Source organism: Coregonus lavaretus (assembly GCF_964263955.1).
Source record: "Coregonus lavaretus genome assembly, contig: HAP1_SCAFFOLD_933, whole genome shotgun sequence".
Taxonomy (NCBI): Eukaryota; Metazoa; Chordata; class Actinopteri; order Salmoniformes; family Salmonidae; genus Coregonus; species Coregonus lavaretus.
In genome coordinates, this window is record NW_028160863.1 from 162,772 (window position 1) to 180,731 (window position 17,960).

The window sequence follows — 17,960 nt, forward strand, 5'->3', positions numbered from 1 at the left end:
TATAGGGTTTTGCTGCCCCCTGCTGGAGACTGGAGCACAAGGCAGTCCCTGGCTTTCTTTGGGCAGCTGGAGGATGAGGCCCTCCTCACCTGTTGTGACGGGTCCAACAAATATCCCCTGGTGAAGGCAGGGTCCTATCTCATCCAACGCTTCAATGACTCTTATGGGAGGCAGTGAGCATTTCCCATGTTAAGCTATGGAATTAATTGTACAGCATTGGATTGATGTTGGCATGGGGTAGAGGGAGTTTACATATACCAGTCATTTCCTTTTAAATCCATGAAGGGAAGAGGACAAGTTCACACTTAGAAAGGAGATAATAGTTCCACACCTCATGTGTCCTGATAACTACAGGAATGGAACCATATTGAGGTTGGCTGCTTTCTATACGGTTTGATGGGAGAGAGAGAGAGAGAGAGAGAGAGAGAGAGAGAGAGAGAGAGAGAGAGAGAGAGAGAGAGAGAGAGAGAGAGAGAGAGAGAGAGAGAGAGAGAGAGAGAGAGAGAGAGAGAGAGAGAGAGAGAGAGAGAGAGCGAGAGAGAGCGAGAGAAGCGAGAGAGAGAGAGAGAGAGAGAGAGAGAGAGAGAGAGAGAGAGCGAGAGAGACAGAGAGAGAGAGAGAGACAGAGACAAGACAGAGAAGAGAGAGAGAGAGAGAGAGAGAGAGAGAGAGAGCAGAGAGAGAGAGAGAGAGAGAGAGAGAGAGAGAGAGAGAGAGAGAGAGAGAGAGAGCAGAGAGAGAGAGAGAGAGAGAGAGAGAGAGAGAGAGAGAAAGAGAGGCAGAGAGAGAGAGAGAGAGAGAGAGAGAGAGAGAGAGAGAGAGAGAGAGAGACAGGAAACAGGTAAAGTTCTGGAGATGAGGGAATATGTGTGCAGAAAGAAACCCTCCAGTATGGTTAACCCAGTTAGGCCCAGTATGGACTATCAATACAAGTGACCATTTAGAATGTGACCCAGTTCAATGGGTCTTAACAGAACGGAGGGATGTCAGCCATGAAGTTGTCTAAACACAACTGGAATATAATTTGTTTGTGATTCATTGTTAATGGATTTTCCATTAGGAACACAGGGGGAAAACCTAACACAACAACACACATAACACACAACCAATAAAAACAAAGGGGGAGGAAACCACTAAAGTCATTACCATATTGTCATTTCTAACGACAGGGAGAAAACATTAAAATCTAGAAGACTACTTTAGTTCTGGTCAGAAGAAGCCTAGTGCACTACGTAGGGAACAGGGAGAGATTTGGGACAGAGACAGTAACTCCTGTATGGAAATCTTCATTCTAATGACAGTGAGCAAATCTCCAATCTCCATCCTATTCCCTATGTAGTGCACTACTTTAGATCTGGTCAGAAGTAGCCTAGTGCACTAGCTAGGGAACAGGGTGTCATTTGGGCCAGAGTCAGTAACTCCCCTGGGTATGAATTGTCTCTCTATCTTATCTGTCTTCTATATGATGTTCTCTCTCCTCCTCTCTTCTCTCCTCTATTCACTCTATTCTATCATCCACAACCACATGCCAGCTTCAACACAATCCATTCACAAGTTAAAGACACACCTTGGAATAAATAGCAAAGGAAAACTACTACTAGATGGATTTTTTATTTCCCATCACCATGAATCATATTTAATAACTGAACAGTAACAGACCTAACTTCATCTGTTCCTGACTCTGGGTAGTGGATTAAAAAGACCATCAATCTCCAATGATATTAAAGTACAATTCTGAACATTACTGATATACTGAGTGGTAAGTCAAGATATCTGATGTTTTTATTGTTTGGTTAATACCACCACCTGCTGGACAGGTTTAATGTTGCTTGACTGAGCAGTATGGGAGAATAAAATATGCCAAATTTAGGGCCGGTTTCCCGGACATCTCCATTGAACATGCTTTTTAGTCTAGGACTAGGCTTCATCTGTGTCCGGGAAACCGGCCCATATAGTTCAATTAGCAAGTAAGTAACACTACCTGTTCCATGATACTGAGGAAAATGACATTGAGACAGAGAACCAATTGAGAAAACATTTCAATGGTTCTGAATGACAACCAACATACATTAACAGCATACATCATGATTAATGTGAATATATAAGATTAAAACATTGCACTTAAAAAAATATGAATGCATTGAATTGTAATTCATAACATCTTCTGAAGATCAAATCAATCAAATCATTGTTCATAAAAACAGAGCAGAATGAATCATCACATCTGGGGACCATCACCACCAGCATGACTAGTATATATGTGGACCCTACTACAGTTTAACCAGCTCAGCTATAGACTACACCAGCATGACTAGTATCTATGTGGACCCTACTACAGTTTAACCAGCTCAGCTATAGACTACACCAGCATGACTAGTATCTATGTGGACCCTACTACAGTTTAACCAGCTCAGCTACAGACTACACCAGCATGACTAGTATCTATGTGGACCCTACTACAGTTTAACCAGCTCAGCTATAGACTACACCAGCATGACTAGTATCTATGTGGACCCTACTACAGTTTAACCAGCTCAGCTATAGACTACACCAGCATGACTAGTATCTATGTGGACCCTACTACAGTTTAACCAGCTCAGCTATAGACTACACCAGCATGACTAGTATCTATGTGGACCCTACTACAGTTTAACCAGCTCAGCTATAGACTACACCAGCATGACTAGTATCTATGTGGACCCTACTACAGTTTAACCAGCTCAGCTATAGACTACACCAGCATGACTAGTATCTATGTGGACCCTACTACAGTTTAACCAGCTCAGCAGTACCAGAGATATTAAACCCAGGATAGAGGGGCTGAGTGAATGTGGTCTGGACTCTGTGGAGGAGGGTCATTGTGTCAGAGACACTGTAGAAGGACAGAGTACCTGCCTTGTGATCCAGGTCCACTCCTACTCTGGAGGACTGAGGGCCTGATACTTCAGTCTCAACATTATTGTGTCTGAAACAATAATCACATCTAGAGCACTCTAAACTCCAGGACTTGTTATTGTATCCAAATCCACTACCTTTCCCTGTTCTGCTGATGTCTTTATATGAGACTGCTGTATAAACATACCACCCACTCCACTCCACCTCCCAGTAACAGCGTCCAGACAGACCCTCTCTACACAGAACCTGACAGTAGTTGGTGAATCTGTCTGGATGAACAGGATATGGTTGTTCTTGGTCTGTATAGGTCACCTTTCTGTTCCCTTTAGACAGAGAGAGGTGTGTGTATGCTGTGTTTGGGTCCAGTGTGAGCTGACAGGAATCTGGGAGAAGAGCAGAGCAGAGACCAATGAGGGGAGTTAGAACAATAAGTGAAGTCAGATACTGTATCTACCCTGTCTTTGATTAGAGCACAGCAGAGATCAAATCAGAGAAATATGAGGAGTCAGATAGATACCCAGTCTTTGATTAGATCTACTATTGCTATATATTTCTAGAGGGATTGTTAGGAGTGTCAGTAAAAAGAGACTGTTAGTTACTTCAGAATAAAGAGACTCACATTGTAAGAACTGTTCTCTGGTCTTGGGCTCTGGAGGCAGTACAACATCCACTATATTCACTACAGACACACAAACACATTCACAGAGAGAGGGAATGTTATCATCATACCATATTCCACATGTATATGACTAGTAGGGAACTTTCAATGGTCTAAAGTTGATGTTCTTATTATTTTCAACCCACCTGTAGTGGAGATCTTGGTCCATTCTCCTTTAAGGACGTCTTCTAGTTTCTCTCTCAGTTCAGACACAGTCTTACTCACATCTCCAAAGTACTGAAGAGGACGGACAACGATGCTGGGTAAGTCTGAAGATACACTGGTACCGGAGAGAGACTGATAACTCTGGGGGGAGAGAGAGAGAGAACAGAACCAAATGATTGAGAGTTTCACATTAAGTTAATTTCATATCACATGTATCAAGGCAGTTGAGTTACCTGGAGGAAATGGATGTGATCCTCTGTGTGTGAGAGCTGCTCCAGCTCAGTGCTTCTCTTCCTCAGCTCAGCTATCTCCTGCTCCAGTTGCTCCAGGAGTCCTTCAGCTTGACTCACTTGAGCCTTCTCTTGGGCTCTGATCAGCTCCTTCACCTCAGAGCGCCTTCTCTCAATGGAGCGGATCAGCTCGGTAAAGATCTTATCACTGTCCTCCACTGCTGCCTGTGCAGAGCGCTGTTAAGAGAGAGAGAGAGAGACTTGTCTTACTTTAATGAGCCATCCTCATTACACTAACACCCCCCCTCCTAAAAGCACATTGCGTGCCACCACAACCTCCACACAATCACATTATCCAGTACCCAACACCACAGAACAATACACCATCCAGCACCACATTCCAACCGTCCATCCAACCCCTCCTCTCCAGCCGTACAGACAGCCCCCCTGAGCCCCCATACCTCCTGAAACATCTCCACACTGTTGATCATTTTGTACAACTCAAACTCAACCCTAAGGCGTCAACAGTAATGGCATTACCCTGGCAACACAGAAAAAACATGATGAACAGTCTGTCATTGCAGAAAACGGACACCCCTCCCCAACTCCCAGGTCAACCCGAGCCAACCAGCTATTGGTGTCCAGGGCTCCATGTAATACCCTCCACTGGACGACCCCTGACCTTTCCAGCACTGGGAGCTTATAGAGCACCCTCCACCTATACCCTGCCATGCTCTCAGCCCCCACAACCCCCTGCCACTGATGCCCCTTCACTCCCACTAAGCTCAGAGTGTTAAAAGTCAGTAAGTCCTCCGGACTCTCCTGCCAGTCCCCAGTCTCTGCTGTCCCTTGCAGTGGTGGAAACGGTGGTGGCCCCTCCTCAGGCTGCTCCAGCCCTCAGTACTGCAGCATAGAAATCAGAGACCCCTGCTGTATTGAGTCTCTCCGGCCGCATGATGAAGATCTGCTGATCCAGCCCCAAACCACCAGCCCTCCTCAACAGAGCACATGCTGGTTCCCTCCAGCCCACCTCCGTACGGTACAGTATCCTCTGTGCTGTTGAGTCAGAACGCTGCCGCCCTGAACAGAAAATATTCACTAACTTGCGCTGCAGGTCCACAAGCAGACCACCGGGGGCGTTGAGAATGGCCAATTTAAGCCATAGAGAGGATGCCACCAAGTTGTTGATGATCAGCACCGTCCCTCTGTATGCCACTTGGGAGATGAGCCACCTCCACTTCGTCAGCCTCGACACCACCGCTTGTGACACTCCTTCCCAGTTCTTCCTATCCCAACCCTCCGTGCCCAGATACACCCCAAGCATCTTGAGCCACTCACAGCCCCACTGCAACCCCCCTGGAAGCTGCGGAGGTGCCCTGTCCCTCCATGCCCCACATAACAGAGCCTCACTCTTGCCCCAGTTTACCTAAGCAGAAGACGCCCCCTCGTACACCCTCAAACTATTCTCCAGGGCCTGTAGGTTCTGCTCATCCCTAACCAACACAGACGTCATCAGCGTATGCTGACACTGCTATACCTGTCCCCAACCCTATGCCTGGCTCCCACACTCCCTGTAGCCTCCTGCGTAGCAGGCCCAGAAAGGGCTCAATAACAAGAGTGTATAGCTGCCCAGACAGAGGGCATCCCTGGTGAATGCCCCTCCCTACCCAGACTGGCCTACTGAGCCCTCCCCACACCTTGACCATACATGAAGCCCCAGCGTACAGCATTTGAACACAGGCCACAAAATTCTCCCCACAACACAAACAACACATTGAACAGATATTCATGGTCCACCCTATCAAAGGCTTTCTCCTGATTATGAACAGATAGTCTGTGATTAGGTGTCCTGGTACACAGTACGTTTGGTCCATCTTATAGTCCAAACAGAGCAATGCCACAGGCCTCCAGTTCTTTATGTTGCTCAAATCCCCTTTTTTGGGCCTCCCGTCTACAGCTTAGCAGCAGCTCCCCCACCCCGACGCACTCACGCAACACACGTCCAATAACTTCCCAGACCTTTAAAAAAAAAAATCAGAGGCAGACCGTCTGAGAGACGGCAGCTGAGAGTTTGTGAAAGGCCAGGGAAATGTCAATTCTCTGTGACAGAGAGAGTTTGGAAAGGTCTGTGAGCAGAACCTGAGAACACCCAGGATAATAATAATAATAATAATAATATGCCATTTAGCAGACGCTTTTATCCAAAGCGACTTACAGTCATGTGCATACATTTTTACATATGGGTGGTCCCGGGGATCGAACCCACTACCCTGGCATTACAAGCGCCATGCTCTACCAATTGAGCTACAGAGGACCACAGAGTTCTGCCCTCTATAAATCAGAGTACAACTCCACAGCCTCATCTCCCCACAACAGAAGTTACCCACCCATCAGGCTCCCTCATCTCCCCACAACAGAAGTTACCCACCCATCAGGCTCCCTCATCTCCCCACAACAGAAGTTACCCACCCATCAGGCTCCCTCATCTCCCCACAACAGAAGTTACCCACCCATCAGGCTCCCTCATCTCCCCCACAACAGAAGTTACCCACCCATCAGGCTCCCTCATCTCCCCACAACAGAAGTTACCCACCCATCAGGCTCCCTCATCTCCCCACAACAGAAGTTACCCACCCATCAGGCTCCCTCATCTCCCCCACAACAGAAGTTACCCACCCATCAGGCTCCCTCCTCTCCCCACAACAGAAGTTACCCACCCATCAGGCTCCCTCCTCTCCCCCACAACAGAAGTTACCCACCCATCAGGCTCCCTCATCTCCCCACAACAGAAGTTACCCACCCATCAGGCTCCCTCATCTCCCCACAACAGAAGTTACCCACCCATCAGGCTCCCTCATCTCCCCACAACAGAAGTTACCCACCCATCAGGCTCCCTCATCTCCCCACAACAGAAGTTACCCACCCATCAGGTTCCCTCATCTCCCCCACAACAGAAGTTACCCACCCATCAGGCTCCCTCATCTCCCCACAACAGAAGTTACCCACCCATCAGGTTCCCTCATCTCCCCCACAACAGAAGTTACCCACCCATCAGGCTCCCTCATCTCCCCACAACAGAAGTTACCCACCCATCAGGCTCCCTCATCTCCCCACAACAGAAGTTACCCACCCATCAGGCTCCCTCATCTCCCCACAACAGAAGTTACCCACCCATCAGGCTCCCTCATCTCCCCACAACAGAAGTTACCCGCCCATCAGGCTCCCTCATCTCCCCACAACAGAAGTTACCCACCCATCAGGCTCCCTCATCTCCCCACAACAGAAGTTACCCACCCATCAGGCTCCCTCATCTCCCCACAACAGAAGTTACCCACCCATCAGGCTCCCTCATCTCCCCACAACAGAAGTTACCCACCCATCAGGCTCCCTCATCTCCCCACAACAGAAGTTACCCACCCATCAGGCTCCCTCATCTCCCCACAACAGAAGTTACCCACCCATCAGGCTCCCTCATCTCCCCACAACAGAAGTTACCCACCCATCAGGCTCCCTCATCTCCCCCACAACAGAAGTTACTCCCCCTTCTGCTGTCCCCACCTCTCCCAAAAGCCTTGGAAGTTTGAGCAAAAAGTGACATCTTGGAAGAGCTTGACATGGAATTTCCAATAGGACACCTTTTTTTTTTTTTTTTTTTTTGTCATTTAGCAGACGCTCTTATCCAGAGCGACTTACAGTTAGTGAATACATATATATATATATATATATATATATATATTATTTTTTTTATACTGGCCCCCCGTGGGAAGCGAACCCACAACCCTGGCGTTGCAAACGCCATGCTCTATCAACTGAGCTACATCCCTGCCGGCCATTCCCTCCCCTACCCTGGGCGACGCTGGGCCAATTGTGCGCCGCCCATGAGTCTCCCGGTCACGGCCGGCTGCGACAGAGCCTGGATTCGAACCAGGATCTAGTGGCACAGTTAGAACTGTGATGCAGTGCCTTAGACCACTGGGCCACTCGGGAGACCCACCTGCCTGGGCCCTGGTGAAACAGAGAACTGAGCCCTGTACTAGGTGCAGACACATTTTGGAAAGCAAAGACAAGGTCATTGATTTTGGCTCTAACCACTAACAACCTACCCTTACACACCTCTTTTGCTACCCCTGCACTAAGATTTGTGCCATGGCTCAGCACCTGCGCCCCCTTTCCACCAGACCCCCAATACACTTAATTAATCACATCACTGTGTGTCTCTTGCAAAAAAATCACGTTTAAATGTTTTTGGCCGAAAATCACCACAATCAGAAACCAGTAGAGAAGCCCATAAAGCCGCCATGCCAGAAAAAACCATCCATTTAAGCAGATTCTGAAGACATGCCCTTAAGAACCCATGACCCATTTTCTCAGCCTATACCGCTTCCTGGGTGAGAGGACACTAAACCCCTCATTCTTCATCACGTGTTGTACTGACCTTACAAACCTTCCAGGATCATTCAAATAAGACTCCAGCAGAACCTTCATTTTCCCCTTTAGTCTCCATCAGGAAGGTAGAAAGTTCTCTCACCGTATATACTGGGCCCTCAGCCTGACTGGCTGTCAGCTCTGGATCCAATGAGCCGTCTGAAAACGAGACGCCTTGTCCTCCGCTCCCGCAGACTCACCACCCCCCTCTTCCTCCTCCTCCATTGGCACGGTACCGTCCTCCTCCTCCCCAGTCTCTGCCCCCCTGCACTTCCCCCATGATCAGTGCCTCTTCCCCAATGACAGGCAAAATTTCCTGGGATGAGCCCACCAAGCCTTCGCCCACCGGAGTCTCTGTTACTACAGAAACCTGCCTCAGCTCATGTAGCCCAGCTGCAACCCTCCCCACCACCGCTTTCTCCACAGCCTGCGCACCACCACTTGACCCTGCTCTACTCTCCTCCCTCCTGGTACCACCACCACTTGAACATGCTCTACTCTCCTCCTTCCTGGTACCACCACCACTTGACCCTGCTCTACTCTCCTCCTTCCTGGTACCACCACAACTTGACCCTGCTCTACTCTCCTCCTTCCTGGTACCACCACCACTTGGCCATGCACTACTCTCCTCCCTCCTGGTACCACCACCACTTGGCCCTGCTCTACTCTACTCTCCTCCCTCCTGGTACCACCACCACTTGACCCTGCTCTACTCTCCTCCCTCCTGGTACCACCACCACTTGACCCTGCTCTACTCTCCTCCTTCCTGGTACCACCACCACTTGACCCTGCTCTACTCTCCTCCCTCCTGGTACCACCACCACTTGACCCTGCTCTACTCTCCTCCCTCCTGGTACCACCACAACTTGACCCTGCTCTACTCTCCTCCTTCCTGGTACCACCACCACTTGACCCTGCTCTACTCTCCTCCTTCCTGGTACCACCACCACTTGACCCTGCTCTACTCTCCTCCTTCCTGGTACCACCACCACTTGACCCTGCTCTACTCTCCTCCTTCCTGGTACCACCACCACTTGGCCATGCACTACTCTCCTCCCTCCTGGTACCACCACCACTTGGCCCTGCTCTACTCTACTCTCCTCCCTCCTGGTACCACCACCACTTGACCCTGCTCTACTCTCCTCCCTCCTGGTACCACCACCACTTGACCCTGCTCTACTCTCCTCCTTCCTGGTACCACCACCACTTGACCCTGCTCTACTCTCCTCCCTCCTGGTACCACCACCACTTGACCCTGCTCTACTCTCCTCCCTCCTGGTACCACCACAACTTGACCCTGCTCTACTCTCCTCCTTCCTGGTACCACCACCACTTGACCCTGCTCTACTCTCCTCCTTCCTGGTACCACCACCACTTGACCCTGCTCTACTCTCCTCCTTCCTGGTACCACCACCACTTGACCCTGCTCTACTCTCCTCCTTCCTGGTACCACCACCACTTGACCCTGCTCTACTCTCCTCCTTCCTGGTACCACCACCACTTGACCCTGCTCTACTCTCCTCCTTCCTGGTACCACCACCACTTGACCCTGCTCTACTCTCCTCCTTCCTGGTACCACCACCACTTGACCCTGCTCTACTCTCCTCCCTCCTGGTACCACCACCACTTGACCCTGCACTACTCTCCTCCTTCCTGGTACCACCACCACTTGACCCTGCTCTACTCTCCTCCCTCCTGGTACCACCACCACTTGACCCTGCTCTACTCTCCTCCCTCCTGGTACCACCACCACTTGACCCTGCTCTACTCTCCTCCCTCCTGGTACCACCACCACTTGACCCTGCTCTACTCTCCTCCTTCCTGGTACGACCACCACCACTTGACCCTGCTCTACTCTCCTCCTGGTACCACCACCACCACTTGACCCTGCTCTACTCTCCTCCTGGTACCACCACCACTTGACCCTGCTCTACTCTCCTCCCTCCTGGTACCACCACCACTTGACCCTGCTCTACACTCCTCCCTCCTGGTACCACCACCACTTGACCCTGCTCTACTCTCCTCCCTCCTGGTACCACCACCACTTGACCCTGCTCTACACTCCTCCCTCCTGGTACCACCACCACTTGACCCTGCTCTACACTCCTCCCTCCTGGTACCACCACCACTTGACCCTGCTCTACACTCCTCCCTCCTGGTACCACCACCACTTGACCCTGCTCTACTCTCCTCCCTCCTGGTACCACCACCACTTGACCCTGCTCTACTCTCCTCCTTCCTGGTACCACCACCACTTGACCCTGCTCTACTCTCCTCCCTCCTGGTAAAACCACCACTTGACCCTGCTCTACTCTCCTCCCTCCTGGTACCACCACCACTTGACCCTGCTCTACTCTCCTCCCTCCTGGTACCACCACCACTTGACCCTGCTCTACTCTCCTCCTTCCTGGTACCACCACCACTTGACCCTGCTCTACTCTCCTCCCTCCTGGTACCACCACCACTTGACAACTTTCATGTTTTGAAATTATACTTCATTACTATAATGATTATCAATAAGCCTAAACATTAATTCAGTCACCTCTGGTCGACAAAAACGTATTTTCCTAGTACATTAATTGTCAAATTCATCAACCAGCATCGAGCACTCTGCCTTCTCAGGCAAGCGAGGGGCATGTTGAGGTAAATATGCTAACCGCCAAGGTTGCATTATGTCATTTATTGGTGGGCTGGAAGATGCAGTGTTTTTTCTTTTCTATTCAGAGGCTATTTACTCCCAATATGAGATAATTTTATATAGAAGGTTTTTATAATGCATGTTTACTAGGGTTGAGGTTAGCGCATCTGAGTAGGGATTATTTGGGTTCAATACCTGTCCTACCTATCAATCATATTGCTGCTTGTAGCCTATAACTGATGATCCCCACACTAGAAACACCCAAAACTATCTGTGCTAGCAAACCCTGTGTTCCACCCCTCCCCTGTGTAACCTTGAGGTTTGTTAAGAAACAAACACTTGTCTATGAAAACAGACATGTTTAACGGATTCCGCTTGGCACCCAGCCGAGAGCACACGGAAACCACTTGCAAATTTACCAAAACTAACCAACTACTTGGGGTCTGTTCGGAAGCAATAAACGGAGGCAGATTAGCCACCACAACTCTTATCGAAAGAGGCGACATCTGCACCAACACACCCCTCACAACAAGACAAACCTTTTTCATTAACACAACCACCGCTTTGTTCATTCTGGATGCAGAGTCCAGATGTTCCGCTCCAACCTGTTCGCCGACCATGAGCAAAACTTCCTCCACACCTTTCTCCGGAACGGACCCGAAGCGACAGCGTTTCTTCTCCACTCGGTTGAGGCCATCACGCCGCCCTAACAAACTACCCCTACTCCCCCCTCAACTCTAAACGATAAACAGTGGAAACCAATAAACAAACCCTCCACCATGAGAAAACACATTCAGAAAATACGCAAGAACCAAAAGAAAAAAGAATAGTAGCCCTCCTCACGAACCACAAAACTCTCACACAACCAACTTCTTCTTCTATGATATAATGGCGGTCCACAAACCAACGTTAAAGGTGCATGCCGCCACCTACTGTGCTGGAGTGTGTGGTCAATCACGGTTTCCAACATTTCTAAATCCTCCTACCTAACTCAGTACTTCTGAGAAAATAAAGAAGAGCCCTACTAACTTCTAATAGACCCCCATCCCCAAAATCCCTTCCAAACCCCCCCAACCCCGTCCAACCTCAATGACCCTACACATCTTTCCCTCTCTTCAACATACTTACAACAATATAACAACACATGCTCCACCGTTTCATCGACCGTACCTTCCAGACACAAATCATTCCCATGCTTGCCAACCAGATGTAATGACGAGATCAATGTACAATGTCCTAAGCACAATTGAGTAAACACCACCTCTTCCTTCCTAATCTGACTTTTGAATCTTGGTCCATCGACCTTTCTGTAAAACTGCAAACTATTCATATAAATACTGGCCCTTGTGCTCAGAGTACCATCTCTTCTGCCACACATCTATCAAAATGGCTCTGATCTTACATTTGGACTCACCTCTACCCAGTGGAACATTAATATCAATTATATCTCGTTTCAAAGCTCTTTTAGCTAACTGGTCTACAATTTCATTCCTTTCCACACCCGAATGTGCTGGGACCCAGCAGAATCTCACTACTACACCCATTCTCTCAATTCTCCATAATAACATTAATACCTTCAGTTCAACTGAGTATACTGACAGTTCATCTGTTAGTCTTCTACATATCTGCACATCAAATTCAGGAACGTAAACGCCTGCTCCTGTGAGCCCACTATCTGGGTCCTTGGATCCATCTGTGAAAAGCGGTAAAAAAGCATAAAAACTTCTACCAATGTAATTGTCAACCAGTTTCACTATATCACTGACTTCTGACCAATCTTTCCTTTTCTCTACCAAGGTTAGATCAACAACAGGGTCAGGGAGTAACCATGGAGGAACATCCCCTATCACCACAGAAGGGCCAACCTCCAACTCCCTCAAACCACTCTCATCAGCAAGCTTTCCAACTGTCCAACCAAAACCACTGCCTTGTCTACTAGTATATTCCCAACAGTCATCTAGAACAGTAGCAGTGGGATGCTCAACCTCACAGCCTTTCAACCCAATAAGATAATGACCATTTTTTACGCTGTATATCCAAAGGCATCTCTCCTGCCTCCACCAGTAAGGCACATACAGATGTTGATTTAAATGCACCAATACATATCCTTAAAGCTATATACTGGATTCTGTCCAGCTTCTGAAGCCAAGTTTTGCCTTGTTCGATAAACTATACACCCGTAATCAATTGTCGTCCTGATCAGAGCTCTATAAATATCCATCAACGATTGGTTATGAATGGGGTGCTGACAGAGACCCACACAACCAACTACTGCAAAAGTGATGGAATGAGAGAGGCAGAGACACTGTACATTGCCATAATGTAACGTTTCTTCTTCTTTGGAGTTTAACTGCGGTTGGCATCCAATATGTTGCATTACCGCCCCAACTGGACTATAATATAAATCTATTTTACTTTGTGATACAAAATGGAAAAAGGGGAAAGGAACATTTAATTAAAAACCTTCCAACTAACCCTACACTCATTAAATACCCACTACCCCATTCCACTACTTTGACCCTATCTGCTCCTGCACCATGCCAACGGCCTGGGAGGACGGGACACCACCACTCAACACACCCTGTAACTCTTCTGAAGTCTAATCTTGTATGCCCAAATACTTCTCTGCAGCTGCCACCACAATATCTATTTTTTGGTTTATTTCACTTTTGTTTAGTATCTATTTCACTTGCTGTGGCAATGTAAACATGTTTCCCATGCCAATAAAGCCCTTTGAATTCAATTGAATTGAAGAGAGAGAGAGAGAGAGAGAGAGAGAGAGAGAGAGAGAGAGAGAGAGAGAGAGAGAGAGAGAGACAGAGAGAGAGAGAGAGAGAGAGAGAGAGAGAGAGAGAGAGAGAGAGACAGAGAGAGAGAGAGAGAGAGAGAGAGAGAGAGAGAGAGAGAGAGAGAGAGAGAGAGAGAGAGAGAGAGAGAGAGAGAGAGAGAGAGAGCTCCATGTTAATGTATAGGGGACATGAGTCGGTCATGGTTACTCATGGTTATGTGATGAGGTAGCCCCGCCTTCGACTTCAAAATCAGTGTCAGCCTAATGGGGAATGACCTCTTGGTATAACGGTCAAGATGTTGGTTTCTCTCCTCAGTAGACCCTGGTTCATATCCCGCCGGTTACATTAAGCAATCTATTCTCTGAAAGGGGTCCAGACAGCCTGTTCCCAACAGTGGAGCCAGTGGGATTGGAGAGGGGCCCCTCTCTCTCTCTCTCTCTGACTGGAGGAGAGAAGTGAAATGGTGTGTCTCCTCTGGTCAACAATACTCACCTTGAGAGACTCCACAGCCTGTTTGAGCTCCTTCAGGTCCTTCTCTCTCTCCTGGAATCTCTGCTGGACTTTCTGCTGACTCATCCCCAGCTGCCTCTGTGGAGAATCACTCTTCAATGAGCTATCAAGCTTTATTTGTCCAGTAGATCAATAGTATAGTAATGGGACATAGGGCCCATAGAAGTTAGGGATTAATATGTTGAGGAAGTGTCTGTGTGAAATTATATTATTAAGTTGTTATGTGAATGATTATAGTTTTAACAGTGCACAAAACAGGGGAGCTGATTGGGTGTTTGATAACGAATGATAATGGTGTTTGATAATGAATGATAATGGTGTTTGATAATGGTGTTTGACTTTAGAAAATGGTGATACATTTGGAGAATCTGGGTTAACATATCTATATAATCAAGGTTTGTGTTCATATTTGTTCTGCCGTGGATCGATATCATTTGAATGATCTCATATTCAAACAGCCTTAGTTCCTACTGTATCTTTAATTCTTTGTTTATCAGACAGTCACCAACAAGTAGTTCTGGTCTTACCTGTTTCTCAGTCCTCTCTGCTGCAGCTGACACTGTTTCATGGCCTTTATGTTCATCCATCACACACAGCAGACAGATACACTGCTGATCGGTACGACAGTAAACCTCCAGCAGTTTGTCATGATGAGAGCAGATCTTCTCCTGTAGTTGTGCGGTGGCTTTGACCAGCTTGTGCTTCTTCAAAGGAGGAAATTCATAGTGAGGTTGGAGGTGAGTCTCACAGTAAGAGGCCAGACACACCAGACAGGACATGAGGGCTTTCTGCTTTCTGGTCCCAGTGCAGAAATCACACGCCACATCTCCAGGTCCAGCATAGCACAGAGCAGGAGGGGGAGCAGCCTGGAGTCCTGTCTTCTTCAGTTTCTCCACCACTTCAGCCAACATGTTATTTTTCCTCAGATTAGGCCTTGGAGTGAAGGTCTCTCTACACTGAGGACAGCTATAGACCCCTTTCAGAACATCCTGATCCCAGCAGTCCTCAATACAGCGCCTACAGTAACTGTGTCCACAGGCAGTAGTGACCGGCTCCTTCAGTAGATCCAGACAGACAGAACAACAGAACTGGTCCTGGTCGAGCAGAACTCCTTGCTGAGCCATTTGGACGGTTGTTCACTCTCACACAGACAGACGACACAGAGACTCAGATCAGTTTCGTTTCCTCAGAAGAGAGTTTGTGGAGGGGAGGGACTTCCTGGTTCTGCCAGAGGGGTGGGGTTAAAAGGAGGGAGGGAGGGGTTAGAGGAATGGAGGAAGAGAGAGAGGAACTGCATGCAACAGGAAGAGGGAGACAAATAGTTTTGTTCCTAGGTTACAGTCCTTAACATGGAACAAATGAAATAATGAATCTTAAAATGTGAGTTGTTAGAATATATAAAGGGTAACAGTTTCTATGAAGAACATATGTATAATTATTTTAATGACCTTTATAATGCCTTATAATACACTAATGTGTTCTACTTAAGCAATAAGGCCTGAGGAGGTGTGGTATATGGCCAATATACAATACCACAGCTAAGGGCTGTTCTTAGGCACAACGCAACGCGGATTGAGAATTATGGAACACTTTCAAAAATCGAATAAAATTTTAACACAAATATTTAGCAGATGTTATTGCGGGTGTAGCGAAATGCTTGTGTTCCTGGCTCCAACAGTGCAGTAATATCTAACAATACACAATGGACTCTTAACCAACCGTGCTATTTTGTTCGTTGTTTCGCATTGTTTGTAACTTATTTTGTACATAATGTTGCTTCTACCGTCTCTTATGACCGAAAAGAGCTTCTGGACATCAGAAAAGCGATTACTCACCTTGAACTGGACTAATAATTTTTCTTTAATGAGTGGGATTTGTTCCAGACACCTGACAGGGCCCTCATCCCCATTATTCGCAGTAGAAAGAAAAGGAGATATCGCGGAAGGAGTTTGGGGTGCTTGGTAAGGAGCCGGCGACAAGTGGATAATCTGCCTTTGCCGTCGATACCATTGGCCAATTTACAATCGCTTGATAATAAAGTGGACAAACTACAGGCACGAATATCCTACCAACGGGACATTATAAACTGTAATATCTTATGTTTCACGAAGTTGTGGCTGAACGAGGACATGAATAACATACAGCTGGCGGGTTATACACTGTATCGGCAGGATAGAACGGCTGCCTCTGGTAAGACAAGGGGTGGCTGTCTATGTATATTTGTAAACAACAGCTGGTGCACGAAATCTAAGGAAGTCTCGAGGTTTTGCTTGCCTGAGGTAGAGTATCTCATGATAAGCTGTAGACCACACTATCTACCAAGAGAGTTTTCATCTATATTCTTCGTAGCTGTCTATTTACCACCACAAACCGATGCAGGCACTAAGACAGCACTAAATTAACTGTACGACTCCAACACCATCATTAACTTTGCCGATGACACAACAGTGGTAGGCCTGATCACCGACAACGACGAGACAGCCTATAGGGAGGAGGGTCAGAGACCTGGCAGTGTGGTGCCAGGATAACAACCTCTCCCTCAACATGATCAAGACGAAGGAGATGATTGTGGACTACAGGAAAAAGAAGAGGACCGAGCACACCCCCATTCTCATCAGCGGGGCTGTAGTGGAGCAGGTTGAGAGGTTCAAGTTCCTTGGTGTACACATCACCAACAAACCAACATGGTCCAAGCTCACCAAGACAGTCGTGAAGAGGGCACGACAAAACCTATTCCCCCTAAGGAGACTGAAAAGATTTGGTATGGGTCCTCAAATCCTCAAAAGGTTCTACAGCTGCACCATCGAGAGCATCCTGACTGGTTGCATCACTGCCTGGTATGGCAACTGCTCGGCCTCCGACTTCAAGGCACTACAGAGGGTAGTGCATATGGCCCATTACATCACTGGGGCCAAGCTTTCTGCCATCCAGGACCTCTATTCCAGGCGGTGTCAGAGGAAGGCCCTAAAAATTGTCAAAGACTCCAGCTACTGTAGTCATAGACTGTTCTCTCTGCTACCACACGGCAAGCGGTACCAAAGCACCAAGTCTAGGTCCAAGAGGCTTCTAAACAGCTTCTATCCCCAAGCCATTAGACTCCTGAACATCTAATCCAGACTCCTGAACATCTAATCCAGCACCCAGACTATTTGCATTGCCCCCCCCCCCCCCCACCTCTTTTACGCTGCTGCTACTCTCTGTTTATTATCTATGCATAGTCACTTTAATAACTCTACCTATATGTACATATTACCTCAATTACCTTGACTAACAGGTGCCCCTGCACATTGGCTCGGTACCGGTACCCCCTGTATATATCCTCGCTATTGTTATTTTTACTGCTGCTCTTTAATTATTTGTTACTTTTATTTCGTATTATTTTATATGTGATTTTGTGGGGTATTCTTTCTTAATACTGCATTGTTGGTTAAGGGCTTGTAAGTAAGCATTTCACTGTAAGGTCTACACCTGATGTATTCAGCTCATGTGACAAATATGCTTTGATTTTATCTAAAAAGTAAAGGAGTGGAATTAAGAAATATTAAAATATTACGACAACCAATGTTGGAGTCCGGAGCATAAATATATATATACACTACCGTTCAAAAGTTTGGGGTCACTTAGAAATGTCCTTGTTTTTGAAAGAAAAG

At 47.5% G+C, this 17,960-nt stretch overlaps 1 protein-coding gene across 2 annotated transcripts; it reads right to left on the reverse strand.

Annotated features, from left to right (window-relative positions):
- Nucleotides 1-2,026: 2,026 nt before the first annotated feature.
- On the reverse strand, nt 2,027-15,526 carry LOC311121372 (tripartite motif-containing protein 16-like). Of its 2 annotated transcripts, XR_014612269.1 has the most exons (7): nt 14,838-15,526; nt 14,293-14,388; nt 3,952-4,185; nt 3,700-3,859; nt 3,515-3,574; nt 2,520-3,278; nt 2,027-2,456 (listed from the first exon to the last, which is right to left on the reverse strand). XR_014612269.1 is itself a non-coding variant. In XM_084195873.1 (6 exons), the coding sequence occupies exons 1-6, from the start codon at nt 15,432-15,434 to the stop codon at nt 2,767-2,769; spliced, it is 1,659 nt and encodes a 552-aa protein (XP_084051999.1). In that variant the 5' UTR covers nt 15,435-15,526; the 3' UTR covers nt 2,027-2,766. The 2 variants fall into 2 exon arrangements, 1 of the variants encoding a protein (XP_084051999.1); XM_084195873.1 differs by having other exon boundaries at nt 2,027-3,278.
- Between the last annotated feature and the right edge of the window lie 2,434 nt (nt 15,527-17,960).